The 24,249-nt window shown below is 40.7% G+C and overlaps 2 protein-coding genes across 6 annotated transcripts in view; one reads left to right on the top strand and one right to left on the bottom strand.

Moving 5' to 3' along the window:
- elp4 (elongator acetyltransferase complex subunit 4) overlaps positions 1-9,602 on the bottom strand; it is a 51,931-nt gene extending 42,329 nt beyond the window's left edge. The window contains exons 1-5 of the mRNA XM_054617703.1: positions 9,416-9,602; positions 7,777-7,812; positions 3,227-3,348; positions 1,678-1,812; positions 133-269 (exon numbers count right to left, since the gene is read on the bottom strand). Of these exons, the coding sequence (XP_054473678.1) occupies positions 133-269; positions 1,678-1,812; positions 3,227-3,348; positions 7,777-7,812; positions 9,416-9,593 (608 nt within the window). The 5' untranslated portion in view covers positions 9,594-9,602. The remainder of the gene's footprint in view (positions 1-132; positions 270-1,677; positions 1,813-3,226; positions 3,349-7,776; positions 7,813-9,415) is intronic.
- Positions 9,603-9,683: 81 nt separating this feature from the next.
- Positions 9,684-23,712, top strand: immp1l (inner mitochondrial membrane peptidase subunit 1). 5 transcript variants are annotated; one of them, XM_054615682.1, is made up of 7 exons: positions 9,684-9,766; positions 10,811-10,891; positions 17,540-17,650; positions 17,757-17,845; positions 18,082-18,208; positions 22,894-23,004; positions 23,564-23,712. In XM_054615682.1, exons 3-7 carry the CDS (start codon positions 17,546-17,548, stop codon positions 23,642-23,644), a joined length of 513 nt encoding a protein of 170 aa, XP_054471657.1. In that variant the 5' UTR covers positions 9,684-9,766; positions 10,811-10,891; positions 17,540-17,545; the 3' UTR covers positions 23,645-23,712. The 5 variants fall into 5 exon arrangements, with proteins under 5 accessions (XP_054471657.1, XP_054471631.1, XP_054471639.1 ...); XM_054615656.1 differs by having other exon boundaries at positions 10,808-10,891; XM_054615664.1 differs by lacking the exon at positions 9,684-9,766 and adding an exon at positions 9,787-9,885.
- Positions 23,713-24,249: the final 537 nt, after the last annotated feature.

The following is a 24,249-nucleotide window of genomic DNA, read 5'->3' as shown; positions in this document are numbered from 1 at the left end:
TGTGTTCTGTGGAAGATGTCTAATTTGTGTAACTGTGTTTTTGTGGATGATGTCGTGTTTGTGTGCCTGTGTTCTGCAGATGGTGTCTCATTGGTTTCCATGCGTTCTGGGAATGATGTCTTGTCGTTTTACCTGTGGGTGGGTGATGACTGGGTGGGATGTTCTGGAAGGTAGAAGCGGTGGCACTTGGCTGCCTGGCGAATTTCTGGCTCCATCGTCTTGGAGACATCATAGTAGTGGCCGAACCGGGATGAGGATGCAAGGGCACTCTGAGGAGATCAACAAGTCAAACTCATGTTAAAGCATACGAGCACTAAAGACCCTTAATTAAAGAGAATCCCTATCTGACGCTACTGCTTTCTTTAAATTTCTTCCAACATATGATTTGTATTTAAATCAATTCAGATGGGAATAAAGCAATGAAAAAGCATGAAAACAAATATCGTATTTGTCTTTCTATTATGTTAAATGAGTATGCCTCACAATACTATGGTAATGCAATTGCATTGTTTATGGGTCATTCCTCAACATTCCTGCAGCGGAGAAGTTAAATAACCACTACGACCACGCTCTTAATCATTTCTTCACATAAATGTCCACTTCTGGCTGTGAAAGCAAATGTGTCAGGGACGCAGGGGAAGGCGGATGTTTTCCTGCAGCTGAAAGAGAGAGTTTTAGCTCTTCTCTCTCAGTGAAACCAGGGATTCCATTGTTAGAGGGGCCCTTAATCTACTCCTAATCTGGATTAGGGCCCCCGGTGTGTCCCTCTCCTGGCGGGACGAGGGGGTCAGCAGGGCAGGGGGGTCAGGGGCTCATCTTCTCTTTGTGAGCTAGGCAACCCGCTTAGCGTTCCATCCCCGCCCTGACGGCCTCACCTTTGATCTGATGTCTTCATCGGGAGAGTAACACAGTGGGCAATGCCAGGAGAGGTGTGTGTAAGGGGAAAGTAAGCGTTGACTCTGGGGGTGAATTTGGGATGCAAATCCTCTGGTGGGGCTTACTAGTGGTTTGTAAAGACGATTTTACAGGGGAAGGGGGAGAGATGAGGAAAGGACACAGATATAAAGAAGTTTCCAGGGAGAGAGAAAGAGGGAGAGGATCCCCAGGGATACACTGTGTGCTGTTAATCCACATAGCGATATGGATTATAGACTGAAGGGGGGAGACTGCAGAGAAGTAGAAGGGGAGGGTCACCTCTCCTCAAAGCGGAAGAAAGAGTGTAGGGCTGCCGACCCTAGCAGGGGGAAAGGCAGGGATTTGGGGAAGACAGAGGCGCAGGTCTGGGTCATAGGGTTGAGCGAGCAGACATGTCAATGCACAGGCTGCAAAGTACTCTTGTTTCCCAGGCTAAGCAGGGGTGCAGGCGTGTGTGTATGTGTGTATATGTGAGTTGGGGACCAGTGAAAAGCCTACCTATTGCCAGCTAAGTGTGAGTAATCTGGTCCAGCTCTGAAAGGAGAGTCTGAGGCCTCATTCAGTCCACAAAGGAGTTTAGAAGCTGATGGATTTAGTGGTAGAGACAATTGCCGAACCTCTAAGACCAGAGAGCCAGTGCTGTTCTTTCTCATACAATCATTAACAAAGACACTTGTTGGACTTTTGATAAATGTCACATTATTAGAGTTACCTTTATTCTAATGTATATCGTTGTCCAAATATGCGTGATCACCTGATTACCTGTACTTTTGGAAGATTCTGATAGCGCCAGGCTATCTTCATGGCATCCAAACTGTCCTGAGGTTCACAACACAGCCTGGGCTGCTCCACTGGTTTGTGGATAGCGACATCGTCCAAGATTGGAGCAGGGAGTTCCTACACAAAACAATATGATTAATATAATAACTTAAAATATGTTGATTGCAAATGACCAAGATACATTTTAAATCATCCTTATTGCTGTTTAATATCAAATAACTGTCACACATAATGAAAATGCACTTCGAATTCAAATGTAGTTGTCAAAAGTAACCAGATATCTTGAATGTAAACAAAAAGCAAACTTGGTTTTGCTGGTCATGTTGAAGCAATTGAGAAAGCCCAGGTAAAACTGGGAGATTTTTGCTAAAGAATCTTGATTTTAATTGCCATGTTCAAAACTGAACTGGTGTTCTTACAAGAGCACATGTGCACTAAAAGTCTTCACACAGAAAATGTATCATCGTAGCAGCAGTGTGGAGGGATGAATGATTCTTATAACGGTGTGTCCTTGTATTAAGTTAGATCCAAAGTCTGATTAGAATTGGAACTGGAATAAGCCAGTCGGTCAGTTTCTAAAGCTGAACAGCAGAATAATTGTGAAATTCAATGTGATGCGCACGATAAGAAAAAATCTCTTACTGATAAATAATCAGTTCTTTCACTGTGCAACCAGTGAAAAAAATTCCAACAAAATTCCAACAAATCTTTCTCCTTGGTTCAAAAACATGGTTGGCTGGTGGGAAATCTGACTGATTGGCTTATTCAAGTAATCATGTTCTTTTTAAGTGCAAGGAAGTGTTCTCAAATGTCCTGCTTTAACTTGATGTCTTCCAGCAAGCTTGTTTTTTGTGTGCATGTTAACGTAATGCATAAAGTACAACCTGAGTATCTAAACATTAGCATACCGTGAATGTAGCTGTGAAAACACTAAATGATGTGATATATCCCCTTTGGGAGTCCCCGTCTCTTAATAAGCCTTTGATATGTAAAGAGAGGGTGAGGCTGTGACCCCTCCCACTATCAATCAGTGGGAGAGAGGCCCTCCTCCTGTATGCTGGGTGGCAGTCAGCTTCTGGGACTAGGGTCCTCTTCACAGAGTGATGCATCGGGAAACGTTTCAACAATGCCACAACCATGCCACCCTCGACCTCTCAGATACCCCCGCTGACCCTGACACATCTTGGGGAAAGCTGTGCGCCTTTAATGACCTTCTAAATCACAGTCTGACCAGTGTGACCCAGGCTGAATACTGTACAGCGAGAGTAGATTGATTTATTGCGAGAAAAAATACTTCTACAAGTAGGCAGAATACTCCCAACATCTTCAGATGACTGAAGAGTTTTTTCTAAAATGTATTTTTGACAGTACAGCAGTTGTACAGGGATGATGTTAATGTAGACATATTGAGGCCATGCTTGCTTCTTTGTGGATGGTTTGTCAAGAATTGCATCTTGAAAAGAAATCCTACATCGCAGTTAAACTAATTTCCTTCTTAAGGGCTTGCAAAATACGGCACCTCCTCTCATACCTGTAAAATGTCATCTGGGTTATCTTGAGCCGCCGCCACAAAAAGTTCATGTCGACACACCACTCCTTCTGCCAGAAAGTACTTCAAGATCATACGAGAGTAGCTATCATATCGGTCCTCCTCTAAAAAAGAAACAAAAGACAAGAACAATCAGGATTTGAGTGTGAGTGGAAACACACAGTGTGTCCATCAGTGCCATTCTGCTAACACTGTCTGAAAAGCCAAGGAAAGGATTTAGTGATGAACATTTTCCCTACAAAAAACATATCAACCATTGGGTCTTGTCTTGTTCTGACTATTCATTCAGACACCACAGATCCAGAAGTTTATGACCACATCACAGTCGCTAACTGTAATTGATATAAGGACCACATTTGGGCTACCTTTGGTATGGAACAGTAGCAATTGACATGGCACAGAAACATAGGTGTTACCGTGTGACCTGACTATCAAAGTGGAGCTGACATCTTCAGCTCTCTTGTTAAGGTCTTCACAGTGTCCCTGTCCACTTCCACCTATCATATCTGCAACAGCAGTGGAGAGAGTGAGGCACCTGTCTTAAGCACTCACCTGACACCTCCCCCTGAATGCAAAGGTACCCCAGCTGTCAGGACAACTGACAAGAGGAGGCAGAAGCAGGATAATATAGTGCCTGTCTGAAAACACTTCCCAACATCTGGTTCAATCTCCCCACATTTTGTGTGAATTCTGCTGGCAATGGCATAATTTCGTTATTAGGTTTCTACATCCAGGGTATTTATTATCATAAAGTGGGTTAAAAGGCATATAAAAGTTACATGAGAGACTTTAAAGCACAAGTGGAAAGGGTAATTCTCAGCTTGGTGGTGACATTACAATCTCATTTAGATAAGTGTCTCAAGCATCAAATGGACAGGCAGGAGATTCCAAACATTGAAACCATTTTCCCAAAGGTAGCCTTTCTCCGTGCACACAAAGCGGCCACCCGGCCATTCCCCACCCTAAATTCACAAGCATCATCACCATGACCCCCCCTAGCAGGGCAGATAACTCTACCCAGCATGCTGCTGCTGCTTCCTGTCACAATCATCATTTTGTAAAGATTTCGTAGGCCTCTCTATACAATGACAAACAGTGGGCACAAGGACAAAGGCAGCAGTGACAGTTTAAGGTAATGGGCATACAGCTGACAGCTTGGGAATGACATCCTGACGTGTCATCCCGAAACATCCGGAGAATTCCCCCCTCCCACGTTCCCGGTCTATGTCCTCACCTACGGACTTAGGATGGCACAGGAAATTCCATGGCTCTTCAATTTGTTGTCGGTGGGGCTCCCTGTTCTCTTATTGATGGGTTTCTAGGTCAGCAGGCCTTTGTGGCTTTCAGCAGGCCCCACAAAGACTCCCAGATGGGCCCTCTCAAGATGGGGCCTATTGTGGCTGTGTTTCTATGGGAGCCTTACAAATGGAACCTCCAGGAGTCATTAGGCTGTTGAGGCGGGGGTAAGGGGGGTGGGGGGTGGGAGGTGGCGGGGTATACGAGCAACAGGGGGTGGGGGACGGTCATATCTTTGAGGTAGATCAGTCACTCTGGACAGTCATGGCATGATTTTTTTTCTTTTCCTTTTTCTTTTTTGGGGATTCTGACTAAGGTTTGGTAAAGAGGGGAAAGGCCTCTGTTTCATTTGCCTTCAAACAAGGGAGTGTGAGTGTCCTGCATCATATCTGCCAACCCCGCAGGGGGAGGAGACTAAATATCTAGGTCAGGGTGTTTTCCCCCTTGTATGAATCTCTGGTCTTTATCATTTCTACTGAGCAGCTCAAATTCATTTAGGGCATGCGGCAGGTAAACTTAATGTGGACACCAAATTAAAAAGTACTTGAGCTTTAAAGTAACTAAATCACTGTTGTAAATTCTACTACAAAGGTGGGTTGTATTAGGCTACCGTTAAATGCCAATTAGCAACATCTGTCAAGCCCCATATACTGTATATGTCTGACATATTTCTATTGTTAAGCTTCAAAAGGTGACCTTTGTTCCTCTTAAACAATTTAATTTGTCTGTGTTAGGCACACAGTGCTAGGATTTTTAAGATTGTTTACCATTGACAGATTAAAAACTGCAGTTTCCAAACAGATGTCTCGACCTCTTTAAAGCTGTTAGGTGTTTAATATATAAGTTACAGCTGAAAAATTGTGGTTATTATTACATATTTCCTTTTTTATAATTGTTGCAGTTTTTCATTGTTTTAACAAATATTTGATTGTATTCTGTATTGCATGTATAGTAACTTCAATTAGTATGTCTTAATTGTCTTAATATGTTTTTATTGTTCATACATTTTATGATTTTATGCTGCCTTGCAGCCAAAAGAATTTCCTCTAAATAAAATAATAAAAGGAAATACAATAAAGATCTGAACTGAACAAATTGCCATGGAACTTAATACAACCTACCACTATTATTAAATAACTTCAGGATTTGTTTCATTGAATGTTGCCATACATTGTCACTGCCTCTCTTCTAGTTACACAATTGTGCAAATTTATTTTGACAGAGATATAATAGTGATGAACTACTTTCAAAATATTTGTTGTAGTATTCTACACAAAAAATACTACAACTATGCTCAAATCTAAGATAACTCTCGTTCAAAGTGTACTTTAAATCTTTGAAAAATGTAAACATGTAAAACAATTTAATAGTAATTACTATGGGTACATTAAAAGGGAAAACAAATTCACTTAAACTAATGAAATGAAACCGTACGTGGTCAACATAATAAAAGACGGAAAGCTTTGTTCCTTCTATTACAAAAACACAAGGGATGAGAGATCTTCAGACAGCAGCCATACTGCGCTGATCCCCCTCGAGTTGACAAATCAGGACGGACAGCTCAAGACACTTCAAAGGCAGACAACGACCAGTCTGATAATTTTATGTCTGTGTCTCACAAACAGGCCATCACAGCTAAAGGGGCAGACTGTAGGAGACGACTGCCTGAAACAAACACAAACAAACACCACCCACACAACAAAACAAACACACAGACAGCACAGCGTGCACACACACACACACACACACACACACACACACGCACCACTCTTTCATAGAAAAAACAGGAGAGCTCACGCACGCATTTCACCTTTACTGTGTCTCTCATTACCAGATGAAACCAACCGTACATTGATTCCCAAAATGGAAGGGAAGAACGCATTAGTGTATAATCACTGACTCCTGCATCGATTGGGGGGGTGAATTAAAGGGCAAAGCAATATCATCAGTTGGTATAGGCCTTTGCTACACACAAATTACAGCTTCAAATGGGAAACAAGAATACCTTAACCTCACTGTCTACCAGTGCACATAGCCTAGACTATGATGAATGATAATAACAATAATAATACAGTGGAAGACATTTATGTGCCTCGAAAACCCACTTGCTCTGAATGTACTTCTGGAAACTTCGATAAACACATATGCAGATGAGCATTTCAATTAAGGATCACAGTGGACGTGTGAACACCTGGGATTCTAACTAGCGACCTGCGGGTCATTAGTCTATTTGCCATTCCTGTTAGACGCAGACACGCTAACCACAAAGACCCTGAGAGAACAGACAGACAGTATCATTAGCTGTGGCATCAATTCAGCTTTGGGGATGCATTGAATCTCTGGCTATGCATGAATATATAATATATGATTGATTCCACTGTTGAGTTAATGCAGTATCAGCTGAAGGCTATAATGAGTCAGAATAGAATAATCATATTCCTGGCTTAAAGCATTTCATATTGTGTATGATGTCTCTCTCTGAACACCAATACACAGACGTTTACCAAGGCAACTTCTACTGAGTAGTTCATTACTTGCAACTTTTTTCTCCCCTTCAGTCTGAGCAAACAAAAGGAGGTGGCTTCAGGTGTTGAAACATTGCTTAAAGAACTATGATAAACACGTCAAACTTGCTCTTCAAGCCTATGAACAAAAAGGCTTGATGTAGTTCAGGAGGAGTCAACTGTTTGTAGTACTGTTTACCATGGGGTCACATGCACTATATTCATCACAGGCTGTGTAACGTGTGTTAAAAGTTACTCACATTTATAAATGGCTATATCTTAAGACTTAGGCATCTGACAATAATGTAAAACTTGATAAGCAAAAGTAAAGGATATAGTTATGGTATCTAATGTAATATAATGCTATTAGTTATACAATCAAATGTGTAGTTGAACTTCCTGGGGGAAAAAAACCCTCCTTAATGGAAACTTCATGCTATATTAATGATACAGCATGAAGTTAATGATTAATGAGAGAAACACAAAAGTCTAACCAATAAATGAATCACAGATTTTAAATAATCATAGCTTTTAAGCTTTTCTGTCTCATCACACCATAATTTGTCTCAATAACTGTTAGTCGATTGGTTTGAACTTATGACTGATTCCTCGCTGTCTTATGTCTTGCCCAATTAGCCAGTTTCATCAGGATGTATATAACATTATGGAGGTAATTATTCAATTTAAGGGGACCTTTAAAGCAGTGCTCAATTTGTCAAATCAGAGGCTCACCTATGAGAAGTACTGTTCCAACTGCTAAGCCGCCACCTGTTTGCGAGACACAAAAAAATAATAATTCAAATATCACTTTTTTTACAACATCAGTCACATATTACAGACACTGATTCACTCTCAATCAATGTGAACTACTTGAGGCCACCATTTGGTCAAGTAAGGATTCACTATCCAGACTCCATAGCTGTGTATTCATCTTTATAAGAACATTTTTGACAGCATGCATTTTGACTTACCTTATAAGGAAAAAAAGTGTTAATAAAAACAGTAACAAAGGCTGCTTTCTATTCAAGTGTCCTAGTAAAACGTGACAATGAACACAATAGCAGTACCTTGAAACTAAAGCAGCTAAATGGAATTCAGCCCTCATTCATTTTGTGGTTAACACCTGTGCTTTTGACATGTCAAAATATCTTCTCTTAAAAAGGCCTATTTGTGGAATGGATATCTGAGGAGAAGTCTCTCTCTCTCTTTGTTTTCAGTGTTTATGGTGAGAGCTTCATTAAGCCTGCTAAAAATCTATGACAACTGGTAATCTAGGAGCATTTCATGCCAGTCTTTGATTATTCTGACTGCTTTATAAAATTCTAGGAACACAGAACAATGTTTTTTTTCTTAATTTAACTTACAATGTTAGTGAGACTTGCATGACCTTGCTCCTGTTTGCCAGCGCAGGAGAGTTTATGTCACAGACAACAGAGGTCTTATTAGGTTTAGGATTATAGAACATGAAAAATGACTCCTCCACTGTTGCCACATCTGCACATTTTAGCATAGCTGCCTCACAATTATGTTATAGAGAATAAGCATTAAATAGACCTGTCATATAAAATGCTTTACAGGTCAAATAAACAAGAAACCAGGCATGACACAATGTTTCCATTTATGCATGTTACATTGCTGTCAGAACTCCTAATATACAAGCTTGGACCAGAAGAAAGTAGTGGCCCTTATTAGACACAGCGACATGTACAAATCCAATAAACTTGATGAGAATCTCTGGCCTTCCAGCTACTCAAAGATGCAAGATATATGTTACAGCTGGTAGCATAACAATTATATAAAGTTGTGATACACAACTTGTGCTGTTTAATTTGATGTTTTGAATTACAACAACATTGAGTTGTTATCATTCTGATATTGATTATGTGGCCCTTGTACTAAACCATATCATGTTCATTCGACATTTGATTTCATAATGATGATACATGGTATTGCATTTAGATTAAACAGGGATATCAAATGTTGATTTGGACTATGTTGGTCCTTGGTTCAAATCAAACCAAGTTAAGAATGCATGCATTTTTGGCATCAGCTTAATTGAAAATTAACTTATAGACACAGCTCCAAGCAAATACTTTCACATGGGTTATTGACATTTTAATGTAAATACAATTATAGTATATGAAAAGGTTCTGACCAAAGAAATATAAATCTGCATTATGCTAACGTTAACCTCTATACGTTTCGTACAGATTGCTTTGTCTGAGACAGTGTCAAAGCTGCATATTCTGTAACAATCATACATTTCCCCTTTGAGAAATTAAATCACATTATTATCTAATAAACCTAACGTTGAGACACAGTGCTAGCCTGTGTAGCTGGCGCTAACGTGAAACCTCAACAGCAGACTGACCGAGTAGATAGTCGAGCGACGTGACACCGGTCGACACTAAGAGTTGTCCATTTTGAACCGATGGTCTGGTACCAGGTATGGAGATTAACTTTGTCCTCGTTTTCTTCTGAAAACTCGTCGTATTGAACGCTGATCGCTCAGCTGAGGGTTTACCCACAGTGCTCATGGGGGCTGCCATACTGCTTGTAACGTGGGGACGTCTGTTCCTGTTTTGGAGCGCGCCGTCCAATCAAATCAGACTTTGGTGGGGCTCGACCAATGAGGGCAGCGGATGTTCCGGGGCCGCGCGGAAGCTGTCAAAGTGAGTTTGTTGTGGTAAATGCATGGTCAGAGCATTGTATCACTCAGTAGGTGAGTACAGCTAAACTCGCTAGTTATATCTTTGTCCTGTTTGAATCAATGTGAGTTAATGTGTTTCTTAGCGGTGGCCAGCTGCTAATCTGTGCCTACAAAAGTCACCTAATGAATGGGTTAGTACCGCCATGACCTTGTTGGTTCATTGCATAACTTTATTATTGAATCAGTCGTTTACTACAGACCGTTTACTATTACAGCTCATCTATTGTTCAGCAGCGAGAGTATAATTAACCACTATTAAAACAGTTAGTTATTGCATGGCAGATGAACAAGCTGGTTAAAGGATACATGGTATATCAAGTCAAGCGACTTTTATTGTAGATGGAAATGAGGAGAACATTGAGTACACATGTGAATAGGGAAAATGATGTTCAATAAGCAGGAATCAGCCGCATCTGTTTTAACACACTTTACAGCACCATGTAAAATTGACATTTCTCACACCTCTATGTAAATCAGCCATAACTGCCAAAAGAAAATTGAAAATTGTAAATTAAATCTGCATATATGATTTACAATATTTCCATAAATTAAAACAATTTTATTAAAGACAGCAAAAAATAGATACCACAGTATGACACTGTTTTTAAATGTAAAAGAACAGAAATGTTTTGTTTATTACTGTCAAATGGCCAAGGGGGATATTGCAACATTAGCCACAGTTTCTATCAATATAAGAGACTATATCACATTAGCTCCATCGATCTGTTATGCCAGCTCGATTCTATTTATTCTATTATATTGCCTATGAAGGCATGGCCTTTGTACAAACACGATAAATGAATCTGTCAATCTTCTAATTTACATCCTTAGGTCATGGTAGGTGTTATGTAATGTGATGTAATAAATGGGTCATGGATTGCAGTTGTATAAGTGCATACACAGCAGCTTCATGTGCCTTTGCGCATGGGATCAGCTGTATTTAAATTGCTATGTATGTGCATTTCTGGTTATATGGACTGTAGTCATTTTAATCTGACAGTGAATGTGAATCCCTGTGCGTCACTTCCCTGATCACATTCAATTTTGACTCAGCAGGTGTAAAGGTGAGAGGAGGAACGCGGCCCTCGCATGAAGTAGGAAGACACTGCAGCTCAAGGACAGCTGTGGACAGACGTGGTGAGCAGCAGCATCTTTTGAATGGCACTCTTAGTTTAAATGTTGTGAGTAATGATCACAGGTTAATGAGCACTAGACTTCAAGTTGACAAAGCTAACATAGACTATTCCCGCTTATACCAATTTGGCTAACCTGATGATTACTCACAGCTTTTTAACTGCTGCCTTTTTAAATGCAATCATGTTACTGGTAAGGTTTCCTGAAACAGTATTAAAGTAGAGCATTTGAGATCCCGTTGTAATCTTCTTGGAATGGGAAAAATACATTTAGAGCATTTTTTTTTTTTTAAATACACAAAAAAAGATATAGTGGATTTTACCATTGTTTAACAAGTCTTATTTAAGTGCAGTAATTTCATTTTATATAATGTTTGATATAGTTATACAAAACACACATATATATATTCTTTACACAACAGAAGAATCAATTGAAAATATTTTATCACATTGTGACTTCTCTTCTCTAACAAAAACTTAAATACTTTGAACTGGTATAAAATGTGTAATGTTTAATGCAGCACTCTTATAGCATTTTTTTATGGGAGACATTTCAAAACGCCACATGAGGAAAAGCACAGGTAACTATTAGAACGGATGATGGATATTCATTAAGCTGCTTTGGTTACAGGGTCACTTTCTCACTGTCATGGGACACATGAATAGAATGGAGCCATCATTATTGTTAAATAATACCTGTGCTTTTCCTAATATGACAAGTCAAAACGTCTGCTGTCAGAAGGGCCTACTGACGATGGAAACCTAATTCACATATATCAAGAACTCTGAATGTTCTGTCAGATCGGACAAACTGGCAGGGGAAAGGCCGGTTTCTTTTGTACTGTATAATGTCCACTCTTAATACTGGCTGACCTATGAGTGATCAGTGTAATCCTTAAGACAGCTGTAAAAAAGCTTTGTGAGGCAGAGGGAAGCCAGAGGCAACACAAGATCACAGGACACTGTAAGGCTCCAGAGGAGGCAATAGCCCAACTGCTCACTTTACAAGTGCTCTCAGCAGAGGCAGTCCTGCTGTTTTGACAGTACTGTTGAGATTTATGTGGGCTGACAGGAGACCAAGGGAATATATCATGACTGACAACACTGGGCATTGTGGAAAGCCTATATGAGACAAATAAGATGCACTGCCTGACCTGCATCTCAGACGGAGGAGAGCCTTCTTCAGCAGTAAAACGTGCAGGAGGAAGGAGTACATTGCTGTGTAAACCTTCTCCATGTTCTCTGCACAGTCACCTTATTTCCTATTGCCTCAAATCCCAATTTAACCCTTGGCCTCTGTAGCACAATTCAGTCTGTGGAAGTGTAAATACAGCAGCCTAACTGTACAAAAATAACATAATTTCCCCCCCTCTACAATGTGTCTGATGTACATGTTTTCCTGTAGTGTTTTTGTCAGTTTTATCAGTCTCTGTATCTGATTGAGCTATATAATGGCAGCAGTCATAACATGTCAGACCTTTCCTGGTCAGATTGTTTTGGCTTCTCCTGTGTAATTCTGCCATCAGTGTGGAACAGCAAGAGGCAGTACACTTCTCATGTCCGGGGGATGCAAGATTATCATCAACAGTGCCATATTTGTTTTTTTTAGCGTTTAAAGTAAAGTCATATTCTAAGGGCACAAGTACAATAAGAGTAGGATTGGTTTTGTACGCAGCTAATTTTGTCTAAAGCTTGCACTTTTCCATTTGTTCAACAACCCATATTTTGAATAGCATTACTTTGATTTCCTAAGGCATGAAATACAACAAGCCATATTAAGCTTGACTTATAGGATATTAAGAAAAAACTAGACACTGAAAAAATATATTTTAATTTAGAACGAAAGTAAATCACATTCTCAAAAATCATAGGTTTTTCTTTTAGGTTGAGGTGTCTGTCATGAGCTAGTGTTAAGATATACCAGGCTTTGTCCGGGGCAGGCGAGTGCAAAACACAAACTCCTTTGTGAATCTGATACAACACCAGATAAGATCTCTCAATTCTCTCAGCACCAGGCCAGCACCATGCATTCGCTTGTGGTCAATACAATAAGGCTTAGCGGCAGATTTTTCCATTCTCTGTAACTGGCTGGGGACTCTGTCAACCCACACTTCCTTTCAATTCATAGCAGTTGTATTCATATCACTTGGCTATTATTTGCTCTGGCTGACCCATTGATTGTAGGTTTAAACCCTCAGCTCTTCAAATAGTAACCTCGCTCAGCTGTTTCACGGCTATGTTGCCGTTAGCAACAATGAAAAGAGCAATATGGAGATCAGTTGCTTCAATTAAGCCTCTGATAGAAGGCAGACCTAGAAGAGATGGGGGCTAGACATAGTACTCCATCACTGGGCCTTGTACATCTGTCACTCTCCATCCAGCCAGGTGTCTGTGTCTAAATCAGCAGGATTATCTCTGATTGGACTGATAGTTGAAACAGACCCCCCTGGTTGCCAAACCTCCTTTTTTTTTTTTTTTTATAGATCACATTAAGATCAAATCAAGCTCGGCGCAACAGGACTAATACCCCTCCTTCCTCTGCCTTCTGCTGCCCAGAGGAAGACATCAGAGCTGGGATTCGTCCCCTCTCTGGTGCTTGCTCCTCCAGACTCCCTTCCATCTGGGATCCTCAGGGAGAAAAAGAATATCTGACAAGGGGCTTGTAAGCCTCTTAGCCCCCCTGTTGCCCAGCTCTCTCTCAGCCCATGTTTTCCTAATTTAGTTGTGTAAGGAGTCCGCTGCAAGGCCCTTATGCGCTGTTTGGATTGTGATTCTCTTTGTGGTTCTAATAGACTTGCCATGTTTATCAATTAACACTACTCAGCCAGTGGCAGGTTCAAACCTCTTGAGACCAGTAGCGGTAATGCCTTTTGGAATATTTCCTTATGCCGTCAATAATGTTTGTATAATCAGGTATCAATTTCAGTGTACTGTTATTGACTTCACCTTCACTATATTGTCTTTTGTTTGCTGTTCCTACATTAACTGAGTTTCCACCTGAAATATTTTAATGATACTCTGCAAAACGCAGTGGAACTGCAAGGATAGCATTGGTCAGAAAAATGGGAGTGACATTTTTATCATGCTTATTTGAAGCCGAAGGTTTTGACAATCTAAAAACGTATTTTTATAGAAATATCAATGACATTGTTAATGGTATCTTTATCTATAAATCACATTCTTTCAGACATGTCATATGTGTCCATTCATCTTGTTACCACCATTCTTTGTTATATGACAATTAGGCCTTTAACAATAACTTCTTTGTTGGATGATATATTGTTCCAAACATATTTGCAACGGATGATATTATTGTCATTTTAAGACCATTTTATGCCACTGATATAATGATAATGTAATAGCATAAGACTGCAAATACACTCACTCATAGAGCAGCAAACTTGACATTTCCTAAGAATATTCAGACACTGGAATTGGAGGTTGAACAAAATATATATAATATTTAAAATAAATAAAAATAAACCACACCACCAGAACAATAAATAAATTGGAATCTCAGGTTCTGTTGACAAAAATTTGCAAGTTTGATAATAGTAGGGAAAACCCTGCTGTTTATTCTGGCATCATGTTGGCTAAAATGTTGGTGACATTGTTATGCAAACAAACAATCATGTAAACACAATTGGTGTCGATAACGTAAAAATGATTGAGGTCATGTCCATAATCGTATGATAAGATAATGAACACTAAAGTTGCACATTTTAAAGTTAAACATATCCAAGGTCAATGCATTGTTTTCATCCTGAGGAAGCATCACATTTGTTGATATGAAAGAACAATAACAATTTGCCAAATGCTTATCAACTTTTGAGACTCTATATCCATTTTCTCGTTGATGTGTCTGTCATAGCGACGCTCAGGAGGCCTCTTCATTCTTGTCTATGCAGACTGCAGAAATACACCTCGTCCACTTTTTTATTTTTTGCAGTGTCTGAAATTGTACACATAAAATGCTTTTGACAGCTTGATCGACACAGTGATAGTCATTCCCATTATTGCTGCACTTTATGCTCTGAAAAAAATAAAAATAAAATCATCTTCTTGTGATTCCTCTGCCCTGAGTGCGCTGGGCTCCCTCAGTAAGAGGATCACAGAGTTAAACACACAATGAGGTGTTTCCATCCACAGCTATTCATTTGGGATCCCCCTCTTTGCCCCACTTTAGCGCTGGGCCATGGGAGGTCGGTGGTCACAGATGGTTCCGTAGAGAAGGCTGCGCTGACTTTCTTTGTTTTCTCATGAACATGTCTGGTATGTAATCCTGGATTAACAGAGAGACTTTGAGTTAATTTACAGCTGTAATACAGCATTCAATTAATGTGGGTGCTCCCCAACACACACATGCACTGGGTATTAGGGGCAAGAGATAATGTTGGTTGCCTGAGTCTTTGCTCAGGGGAGTTAGAGGTAATAGAGATCCAATCAGAGGTCTCTGTGGATGTCCACCTCCTTCTGAATCCCAGAGGAGTCACTGCAGCTAATATACACTTTCTATGAAACACATAGGTAATGCTTTTGTCTGTGCACAGTCACACCACATCACACCACATGCGCACACACACAGGCTCACACTATCAATGACAGAGGGTGCCTCAGAAAACCAGGCGGCTGCATATGGACTCTCTTGATATCAGTCACTGGCCGTGTGATCTTGTTATGCAAAGTCCCTTAATCCCTACCTATGATGAATGCAGGTTGGAATGGAGGGGGGATCTGAAACAGCGATATGAGGGCAGCTGTAAGGGAGGCTGTCCACTGTGCTTTGCGAAATGAGTGCTAGCAAAGATTCCTGATCCCCAGCCTAGCAGAAGGAAGAGCACATGTGAGATCATGTCTGAGGGTGCATTACAGTACCACAATGACTGAGATGCTGGTGGAGGAAGCTGAGGGCAAGACACAAATAGAGCTGAACATGTCACCTTAGCTCACACCTAGAGATTCACATTAACCTTTAGACCACTTGCTTCCCAACAGAGGAATTATAGGGCCAGAGGTGTCATAGTACCAGCTGTGGGAGGACTGACTTTGCAGTTCCTGTGGAACAGAGCAAGAGACCAGTGCAGAATAAGCCTGGAAAGGGGCACTTCATTTCGGCCCTGTGCTGAGCTTATATGTGTCCCCCGTCAGCCGCTCGAGCGCCATAATTCACAGTGGCGGCAAAAAGAAGAGGGTTGCCAGGGGTGATCAGGACACGGGGGGAAGAGTGGAGTTGCAGCACACAGGGAGGTGAAAGGATGTAGTTGGTCTTTTTTGGATCAGAGAGGATGGTGAATGGGCCAAAGAGACAAACCATGCTAGGGATGAAAGGATAGGTATAGGGTTTAATAGGTGGAATATAGTTGGCATGAATGAGAGAGCATTGTGTGTGTGTGTTTGTATGTATGTGTGTGAAAAGAGCAGAGGGGGGTAATGGGATTAGGGGTAACACCTTTGGCAGGGCTAGGAGAGCCACCTGACACCCGGTCTGTTGGGGACCTGGGGAGAAAGAGGGGGCGGAGGTGGTGGGGCAAGGGAGAAATTGGGGGTCTAATCCGTGTCCATCTTTGGGAAGTCATTCCCAGAGCTCTGAGGATTTGGGGCTTTGGTTTCCGCTCTACTTGCTTTTGTTAATAATACCCTGGGAGGGAGAGAAGACATGGAGAGAGAAAGAGGGAAAGAGAGAGAAGGAAAAAGGGAGACGGAGAAAAAGATTTCTTTACCCTGTGGTGGACTGGCTGGACAGTGGCCTGAGCTAAAAAAGATTCAAGTAAAGACTTTCCTCTAAGCAAAGCTGTATTTGGTCTTTTTTTCAAAAACATACAGTTTCAATCTGTTTGTGTATTTGCATGCGTGTGTGTGTGTGTGTGTGTGTGTGTGTGTGTGTGTGTGTGTGTGTGTGTGTGTGTGTGTGTGTGTGTGTGTGTGTGTGTGTGTGTGTGTGTGTGTGTGTGTGTGTGTGTGTGTGTGTGTGTGTGGTGTGCGTGTGTGCAGGTGTGCCTGCGTACACAGCGGGCATGGCAGTGTGTAAAGATTGACTTACTTTCTTCTGTCCATCCAACAGGTTGCAGCTTTAGTAAAAGTCAATAACCTGAGTGTGGCTGGGATGTTTGCTCAGAAGACACACCGGTACTCCTTGTGTGCGTTTGCTTGAGGGCGGACGGAGGGTTGCTGGGGGTTGTCTTTGTGTTTCTATGGTGTTGACAGAAGTTGATAACTGCTCTAATGATTGTGGTGGTGGTGGAGGCAGCACAGTGTCAGGGACTCGCTGCAGACGGTGCTGAGCTGCTTGGCTGGATGTGTCACAGCCTCTGTGTTTGTCCATCACCTGAGCGCAAGGTGTTGATTGGTCCATCCTACACAGGATCAAAGTTCAGGGCAGTTTTCTGGTGTGAACTGGCCGCTCAGCCTCTGAGAATGAAACACCAGGGAATGTGCCATCTTAGCAGTAGGCCAACTGTGACAACCTTATCCACACCTTTGGAAATTAAACCCCAAACAGCTTTTGTTTTTTAGAAATCCTGCAAAGAACATAAGCCTACCATACATGGATCACACTTTGAATCTTTTCCTCATCACTTTATGTATAGAGTATATGATAACTTTGTACACACTGACATTGTGCCATAACGTGTGCTTGTGCTTTGTGCTGTAGGTGGAGATGTTCCGCAGTGTGCTGGGGAAGACTTTGGGGTTTGTGGGCTACACAGTCCAGTATGGCTGCATTGCACATTGTGCCTTCGAATACATCGGAGAATTTGTGGTGGTGTGTATTATTAAGATTACAGAGTTTATGATCCATAAATGGTTTTCTAAAATTGATTTAACTCATCTATGCACAAGAAATAATCATGTTTTTGTTGTTGCTTCAGTGTTCAGGTCCATCCATGGAGCCAACCATTGTCAATCATGATATTGTCTTCTCTGAGCGGATGAGTCGTCAGCTTTGCAAAATACAAAAGTGGGTACCAATCAGTGGATTCATATGCAGTAGGCAAAGAGAGGAAACAACAATCAATGTTGTAATATGAAGACACATTTTACAATTTTCACTTTTTTTTTGCATGTTTCTCATACAGTGGTAGCAATTTACTGAAAAAACACATCATAGATAAAACAACATATTTTTTATTTTCAGTGAATTACTGCATACTGAGTTGTTCCAATATAAATTATTGTGTATCATTTTCTCTTCAGGGGTGATATAGTAATTGCAAAGAGTCCATTTGACCCAAATATGAACATTTGTAAAAGGGTTATTGGACTGGAGGGTGACAAGGTCTGCACGAGTTCCCCATCAGATCTGTTCAAGGCCCACACATATGTAAGTATTTTTACATTTCTTATACATCCTGTTATAGCTTGCTTTACCGTGGAAGTTTCCTGGTAGCATTTTTCTCTTCGGAAGAAAAAAGGTTAAAAAGATCAAATAAAATAGAGAATGAATGAAGAATGAGTTTACAACGAAATTCTTGTTTCAGTGTAAAATGGAAAACAGAATCTCTATGCATAATGCAAAACCGACTCTCAGCTTGTCTTTGGTTTTCTTTGTGTCTGTGTGCCACAGTCTATAGACTATCATAGTTGTTTACATTTTAGACCGCACACATCCATTTTGTGTCATTGGTCAAAATATCAGCTTTTGACAACACCTATATTTCCTCAGAACAGTGATAAAACCAGAGAGTGAGCAGGGGTTCTGCTGCTGAAACCACTGTCATTGCTTTTCTATTACTACTCTCCCCAACGCCCACAGCTCAGGCCTGCAATCTCTCTGAAGCCTGTTAGAGTTAGTGCCAGCCGAATGGACAGACTGATGGGTGGGCGGAGGTGTGTGTGTGTGTGTGTGTGTGTGTGTGTGTGTGTGTGTGTGTGTGTGTGTGTGTGTGTGTGTGTGTGTGTGTGTGTGTGTGTGTGTGTGTGTGTGTGTGTGTGTGTGTGTGTGTGTGTGTGTGTGTGTGTGTGTGTGTGTGTGTGTTTGTGAATATGTCCACAAACCAAAGGTTGCGTTGCATGTTGTGTGTTGCATGTTTTTGAATTTTATGTGTATTTTATAGACCATGGGCAGACTGTTGAATGAGTTCAGTGAAACATAGCATAAGGCCAAGCCTGTAAGTGTCATTCAACAAATGAAAAAGGAAATAAAGAGGTTTCCTCTTCTACTAGCTTCACACACACATCCAGGGGACTGAACTTGTAATAGGTGACATCATTGCGTTGGGATTTGTGATCCCAGGATGTAATGACAGATGATCAGTTTGAGCCATTTTTAAAGTTCCCACTCAGCTACTATGTTTTTGGTTCAAGTTCAGGATAAAAAAAAGGATCGACTCCTTCACTTTCATTCACTTATATCTCAGAGCCAATCATTACATGACAATATCTTGATGGCATGTAGTATGTTTTAGGCCACTTTGTAATTATCCAAAGCTGTCAGTTCATTAATCTGTTTTCTTAAGTCAATCAATCCAAATCAAGAGATCATTCCAGAATAAACGCATCACTCTTTTTGATTGTGTTTGCTGTGATATCTTGACTCAAAACGACTTCAGGTTTAAAGAACACTATTAATAATTGCAGTTCACACAAAAAAGTTTCATATTAGTTATGGTGCGACATTATACAATAGTGTTCTGTATAATATAATACAAGGGCTTCTGTTCAGTCAATGAATGTTGATAATGGAACAGTTCAATGCATTATTTGTTTTGAATAGGTCTGCAATTTAAATTCCTTCTCAGTTGTTGTCAATTGAAAAAAAATAGTTGTTTGCAAAATTGCAGCAGAATAATCTAAAGATTAACAAATAAATTTGTTGAACAACAAATTGAAAGTCACTTCTGTCACATCAGACGGCTTTTGTCATACATGCTGCTCAAATACTGCTCATTTTTGAAAATGTGAAACCGCCTTCTTTAAAAAAGTCTTGATTCCTAATACTGGTGCATTGTATTTTATCCACAAATCATTGTTTTTCAAATGCAGTAAGTTAATGCAGAAGCTGAGCAGAGCTGAAAGTAATTTTTGTAAGCCTCAAACATGAGATACAACAAATGTACCTGGATTTTTTGGGTATCTGGTAGATGACAGGAGTTGTTCTCACAGCAGGAATAGAGAGACGGAGAGAAAGAGAAAAGATATTGATAGAGTTTATGACCATTTTTATACTACATTTTCCCCTGTGAGACCACATTTATAGGCATAAGTAAGTGACGCTGTCTTGTTTTTTTGTCAAGTCTTGCATGTGTATTTGTAACACTGTGCTACTCCCAAAAAGCAGGTCAGACGCTTTAAATAAATTACCACTGCGCTAGTCTTCCCAAAGCTGATTGTCACTAAGCAATCTTTTTTTAATATCATGCAGCCTAATATATGCTTTCCCATGTTCATTTTTTAAATCCCAGGAGCAAAATAGCAGGCTTTGTGTGACAGCATTTGAGGTAACTGTGAAAATGCCCGTTGTTAACATAAATGTTTGGGCTCCCTCAGGGATTTTTTTCCCCCAGAGGATGTATGTGTTTGTGTGTGACTATTAGGATGGTGTGAAGCATTATGGGTGGACCTATAAAGAGGAAGATTTTGGAAGGCAGTGTTAGATCCTGTCATCACATCCTTTTTTGTTCTGACAGACAGGCAGGTCCTCTCCACCCTCAGAGATCCAGCAGCCGACTAATTGCCCTGTCACCTTTTAGGAATCATTTCTGTGTCTGAGCTATTGTGTCAAAACAATGGCACTTGATCCCTAATATTACAGCAAAGCGAGGGAAAGAGAGAGGTTGACAGAGAGAGATGAAATGTCCCCATACCTTCTGTTCTTTGCAGGAAAGATAGACAGAGTAATACGGTGAAAGATGAACGCTATAAGCCGGTATGTATTTAAGCTGAACATAATTCACCACCTCAATCATGTTAACGTAATGAGCACTGTAATGGTGTGGCTGTTAAACAACACACCTCCACCGCAAGGAGATCTCCAGTTTCAGTGCTTCTCGACACATCTCTGACAGGTACACAATGCCTCGCTTCGACCCGGCCTACAACCGCAGGACGGGTGCAATTTCTGCCATCCATCATACCAGAGCCGCCAGCAGAGCGGATCAAAGTGACTCCACTTCTTAATACTAAAACTCTGTGTTAGCGCTACCTGGTTCTTTGGAAATCATTGTGGTTGGAAACATCTGTTGATGACAGTTAAAACCACATGTTTATACTGTTTATGTGCCAAAGTAAGAAATGACTTGGGTATTTCCACACCACCCTGTCTACAGGGAAGCTTCTGAAACACAACCTTTATGTGTATGCAAAAAATGAAGTGACGCTAATTGCTTTGTGGCTTTTTTTACAGGTGCTTCAAACGTCAGTTGTATTTGTTAAAGCTGACTCAAGGATTGAGGCACTGCGCCGCTTCTTTGCGTCAACATAGTTTTAACTCAGAGCTTCGCCTTCAACTTTTTCTCCCTGTTCACACACCTGCGACTTGCAAAGTGACATCCATACGCTTTTATCCTCAAACTGGCCACAATACAGCAGGTCAAGTTTCAGAGCTCTTCACTTTCTCAGTTTTCTGAAATACTACTTGGTTGATCCTTTGAGTACTTTTAGCTTTACCCAGGCTCGATTTTCTCTTTGAGGTCAGTTATTTTAGGGGACTAAAATTGAAGTGCTCGCTTTAGCTGTTGTCGATCAGATTGATTGACCTTCATAGAGGTATTACTCAGGCTGGATCCTAAATATATCGGAAGTGAAGTTTGTGTGAGCAGTGGTTTCACCAAATTTTGGATAGCCGCTTGGAATTTCTTAATGAATTCTCTACATCTTAATGGATAAGTACAACGAAGATGATGCTTCTTTTTTTTTATATACAAGATGAGGAGAAACGGGGGGTTCTGGTTTGGCAGATGACAAACGGTGGTGTTTCTTTTTCCTGTGCTTGGGAGCCAGCATATGTTACCATGTTAATGAGGTGTAATGGTGGGAATCCAGCATGCTGACATATGGTTCTCAGATGACTCCTTTAATGATATTCATTTGTGTTGTCGTTATTCAGTGAGTTGTTTACCTCGTGTTAGGTCAACATGTCACTGGCTCGTGATTATGTCACATCATCTGTCTCAATTATCGTATATGAAACAAAACGCAGCATCCCAGTAGTAGTGGGAGCGAAGACTAATAAGAGAGAAGGGTGATGGGACCAAGAAATACGAGCATTGGCGAAGACGTGACGTCACCTCTGTTTGGATAATATTCTGTTTCTTTATTCATGTTATTCTCTTTCCCTTAGAAGACTTTTGCCGTTAAAAAGTTAGGCAACACAAAAATAGACTCGTGGATTGTGATGCCCATTATGACAATATAATGTGTTGTTGATCCTGTCTGCACATATAGGGGGGACAGCGCACTTAATTAGGGCCTTGACAAGCCTACTCTCCTAAAGTGATGAGATTAATCATAATTGGTGTCACTGTGAATTAGAGCCCGCTTGGATGACCGCCCCACTGGCAGGTCGGACCACGGTGGAGACCCTTGGACAATGCTGCTAGCCGCAGCTTAGCCCTCTCTATCTCCCTTTTTTTCCCTCGCGCTTGCTCTGTCTCTCTCTCTCTCTCTCTTTCTCTCTCTCTGCCCAGCTATCTCAGGCCCCTCTCTTGCTTTGCCCTCCCTGGGTAAGAGGGGCGCAGATCTCAGCCAACAGCCTAATGACCCCGTTTGAAGTTCTTCTAAATCCCCCCCGACCCTGCCCGTTACCCATGACCCCTCTCCTAAGACGGTTCAGGGTTAAAGAGGGACAGGCAGGTTGACGTTAAGATAGGCTGAGGAGGGAGGGATTGGTTGGTGGGGTTAAGGTAGATTCTTCCTACATCATAGATCCACTCACTTTTACATGTTAAAGTCAAGTTGTGCTGCAATTTCAGAGATTAGCTTTCTATCTGTTTCATTTGTTGTGGGATAAAACAGTGTACATGTTAACCATTTGTTGCCCTCTTTCCATTTGTGTGTTGATGTTTTTAGGTTCCAAAAGGCCATATATGGCTAGAAGGGGATAACCTTAGGAATTCCTCTGACTCAAGGAGTTATGGCCCAATTCCCTATGCCCTCATCCGAGGGCGTGCTTGCTTAAAGGTAACAGGGGAGGAGTACTGTATCTTGTTATGGATTTGATTTATCTTACCAAATGTGTTCCATTGCAATATCAGGAAAATTGTATTGATTAAATATCTCATATATGGGTTCTAACCACGTTAGGTGTTTTTCTTTATTTGGTTTTTCATTAGTCTAGTATGGCCATTTTTAAGCACAATTCAGAGACGCGAGTCAGTTGGAAGTTCAAAGCAAGTGTGTCTGATTGACCAAAGCCTGGACAACATATTGTCTAGCTTTCCATTCTGCTGTGTTGTCATGTCACTGGATGTCATAGCAACCATGACCCTGGAAACAGGTCAGCCAACCTTCTGTCCTTCTGATTGGACAGCGGCACTCCACTGGAGGCCCTATTGCGACAGCTGATGAAATAATAAGATCTCTTATGAAGTCAAATTATTCATTAAAAGCCATATTAGAAAATCTGTCCAATAAATGAGAAACAGTTATGCACATAATGGTTAGAAGTCCTGTATTTTGCTTTTTGTGAGTCTTACCTCATCTTAACCCATTGTTTCTCTATACCTTTTGTCCTACACAGCTCTGGCCACCAAATAGTTTTGGGACCCTCAGTGAAAGCCCAACCCGACGGATCATTAAGACTCAGAGTGACTCAGACTGACTCATTCACTTTGTTTGTACCGTACGTTGTTTTCAAGCATTTTTGAATAAAGCTGATATTTATTTAGATTTTTATTTTAAAACTTGTGTTTTTATTTTATCCTGCTGATTTGATCAGGACCATGCAATCATACATGCTTTGGTTCCAAATTTATTTTAGTGTTTTATAAAGATTCTCTCATCTTGGACGCACAGTGTGTTGGCTGCAGCTATGCAGCACTATACGAACAGTGCGTGAAGCTTTGTCTCTGTGGAACTGCTAATGGCAGAGAGTGGACAGTGGCAAAGCAACAAGGTTCATGTTGGGAATCATGATCATTCAGTAATAAGACACACACAAAAAATTGGTTTAAATCAACACGTTAGAGACTAAATCATGCCTGACATTCATTGGGATGGTTACCTGTGGTTGAATTTAAATGTTGAGTTTAATTTACTCTGAAATTCACCTAAACCACATATTATAAAGACAGATGTACATGTGTTTTAAACAGAAATATCTGTGTAAATCTATAAACTATGACCTCAGGAAAGGCATGTCTCATTCCCATAAAAAATATTAATTTCATGTTTACCCTTTCTTAGTATTATGGTAAAACAAAAGCT

Source organism: Anoplopoma fimbria, chromosome 2 (genome assembly GCF_027596085.1).
Source record: "Anoplopoma fimbria isolate UVic2021 breed Golden Eagle Sablefish chromosome 2, Afim_UVic_2022, whole genome shotgun sequence".
NCBI lineage: Eukaryota > Metazoa > Chordata > Actinopteri > Perciformes > Anoplopomatidae > Anoplopoma > Anoplopoma fimbria.
The sequence above is the reverse complement of the archived record's forward strand: the minus strand, read 5'-3'. Positions and strand labels throughout refer to the sequence as shown.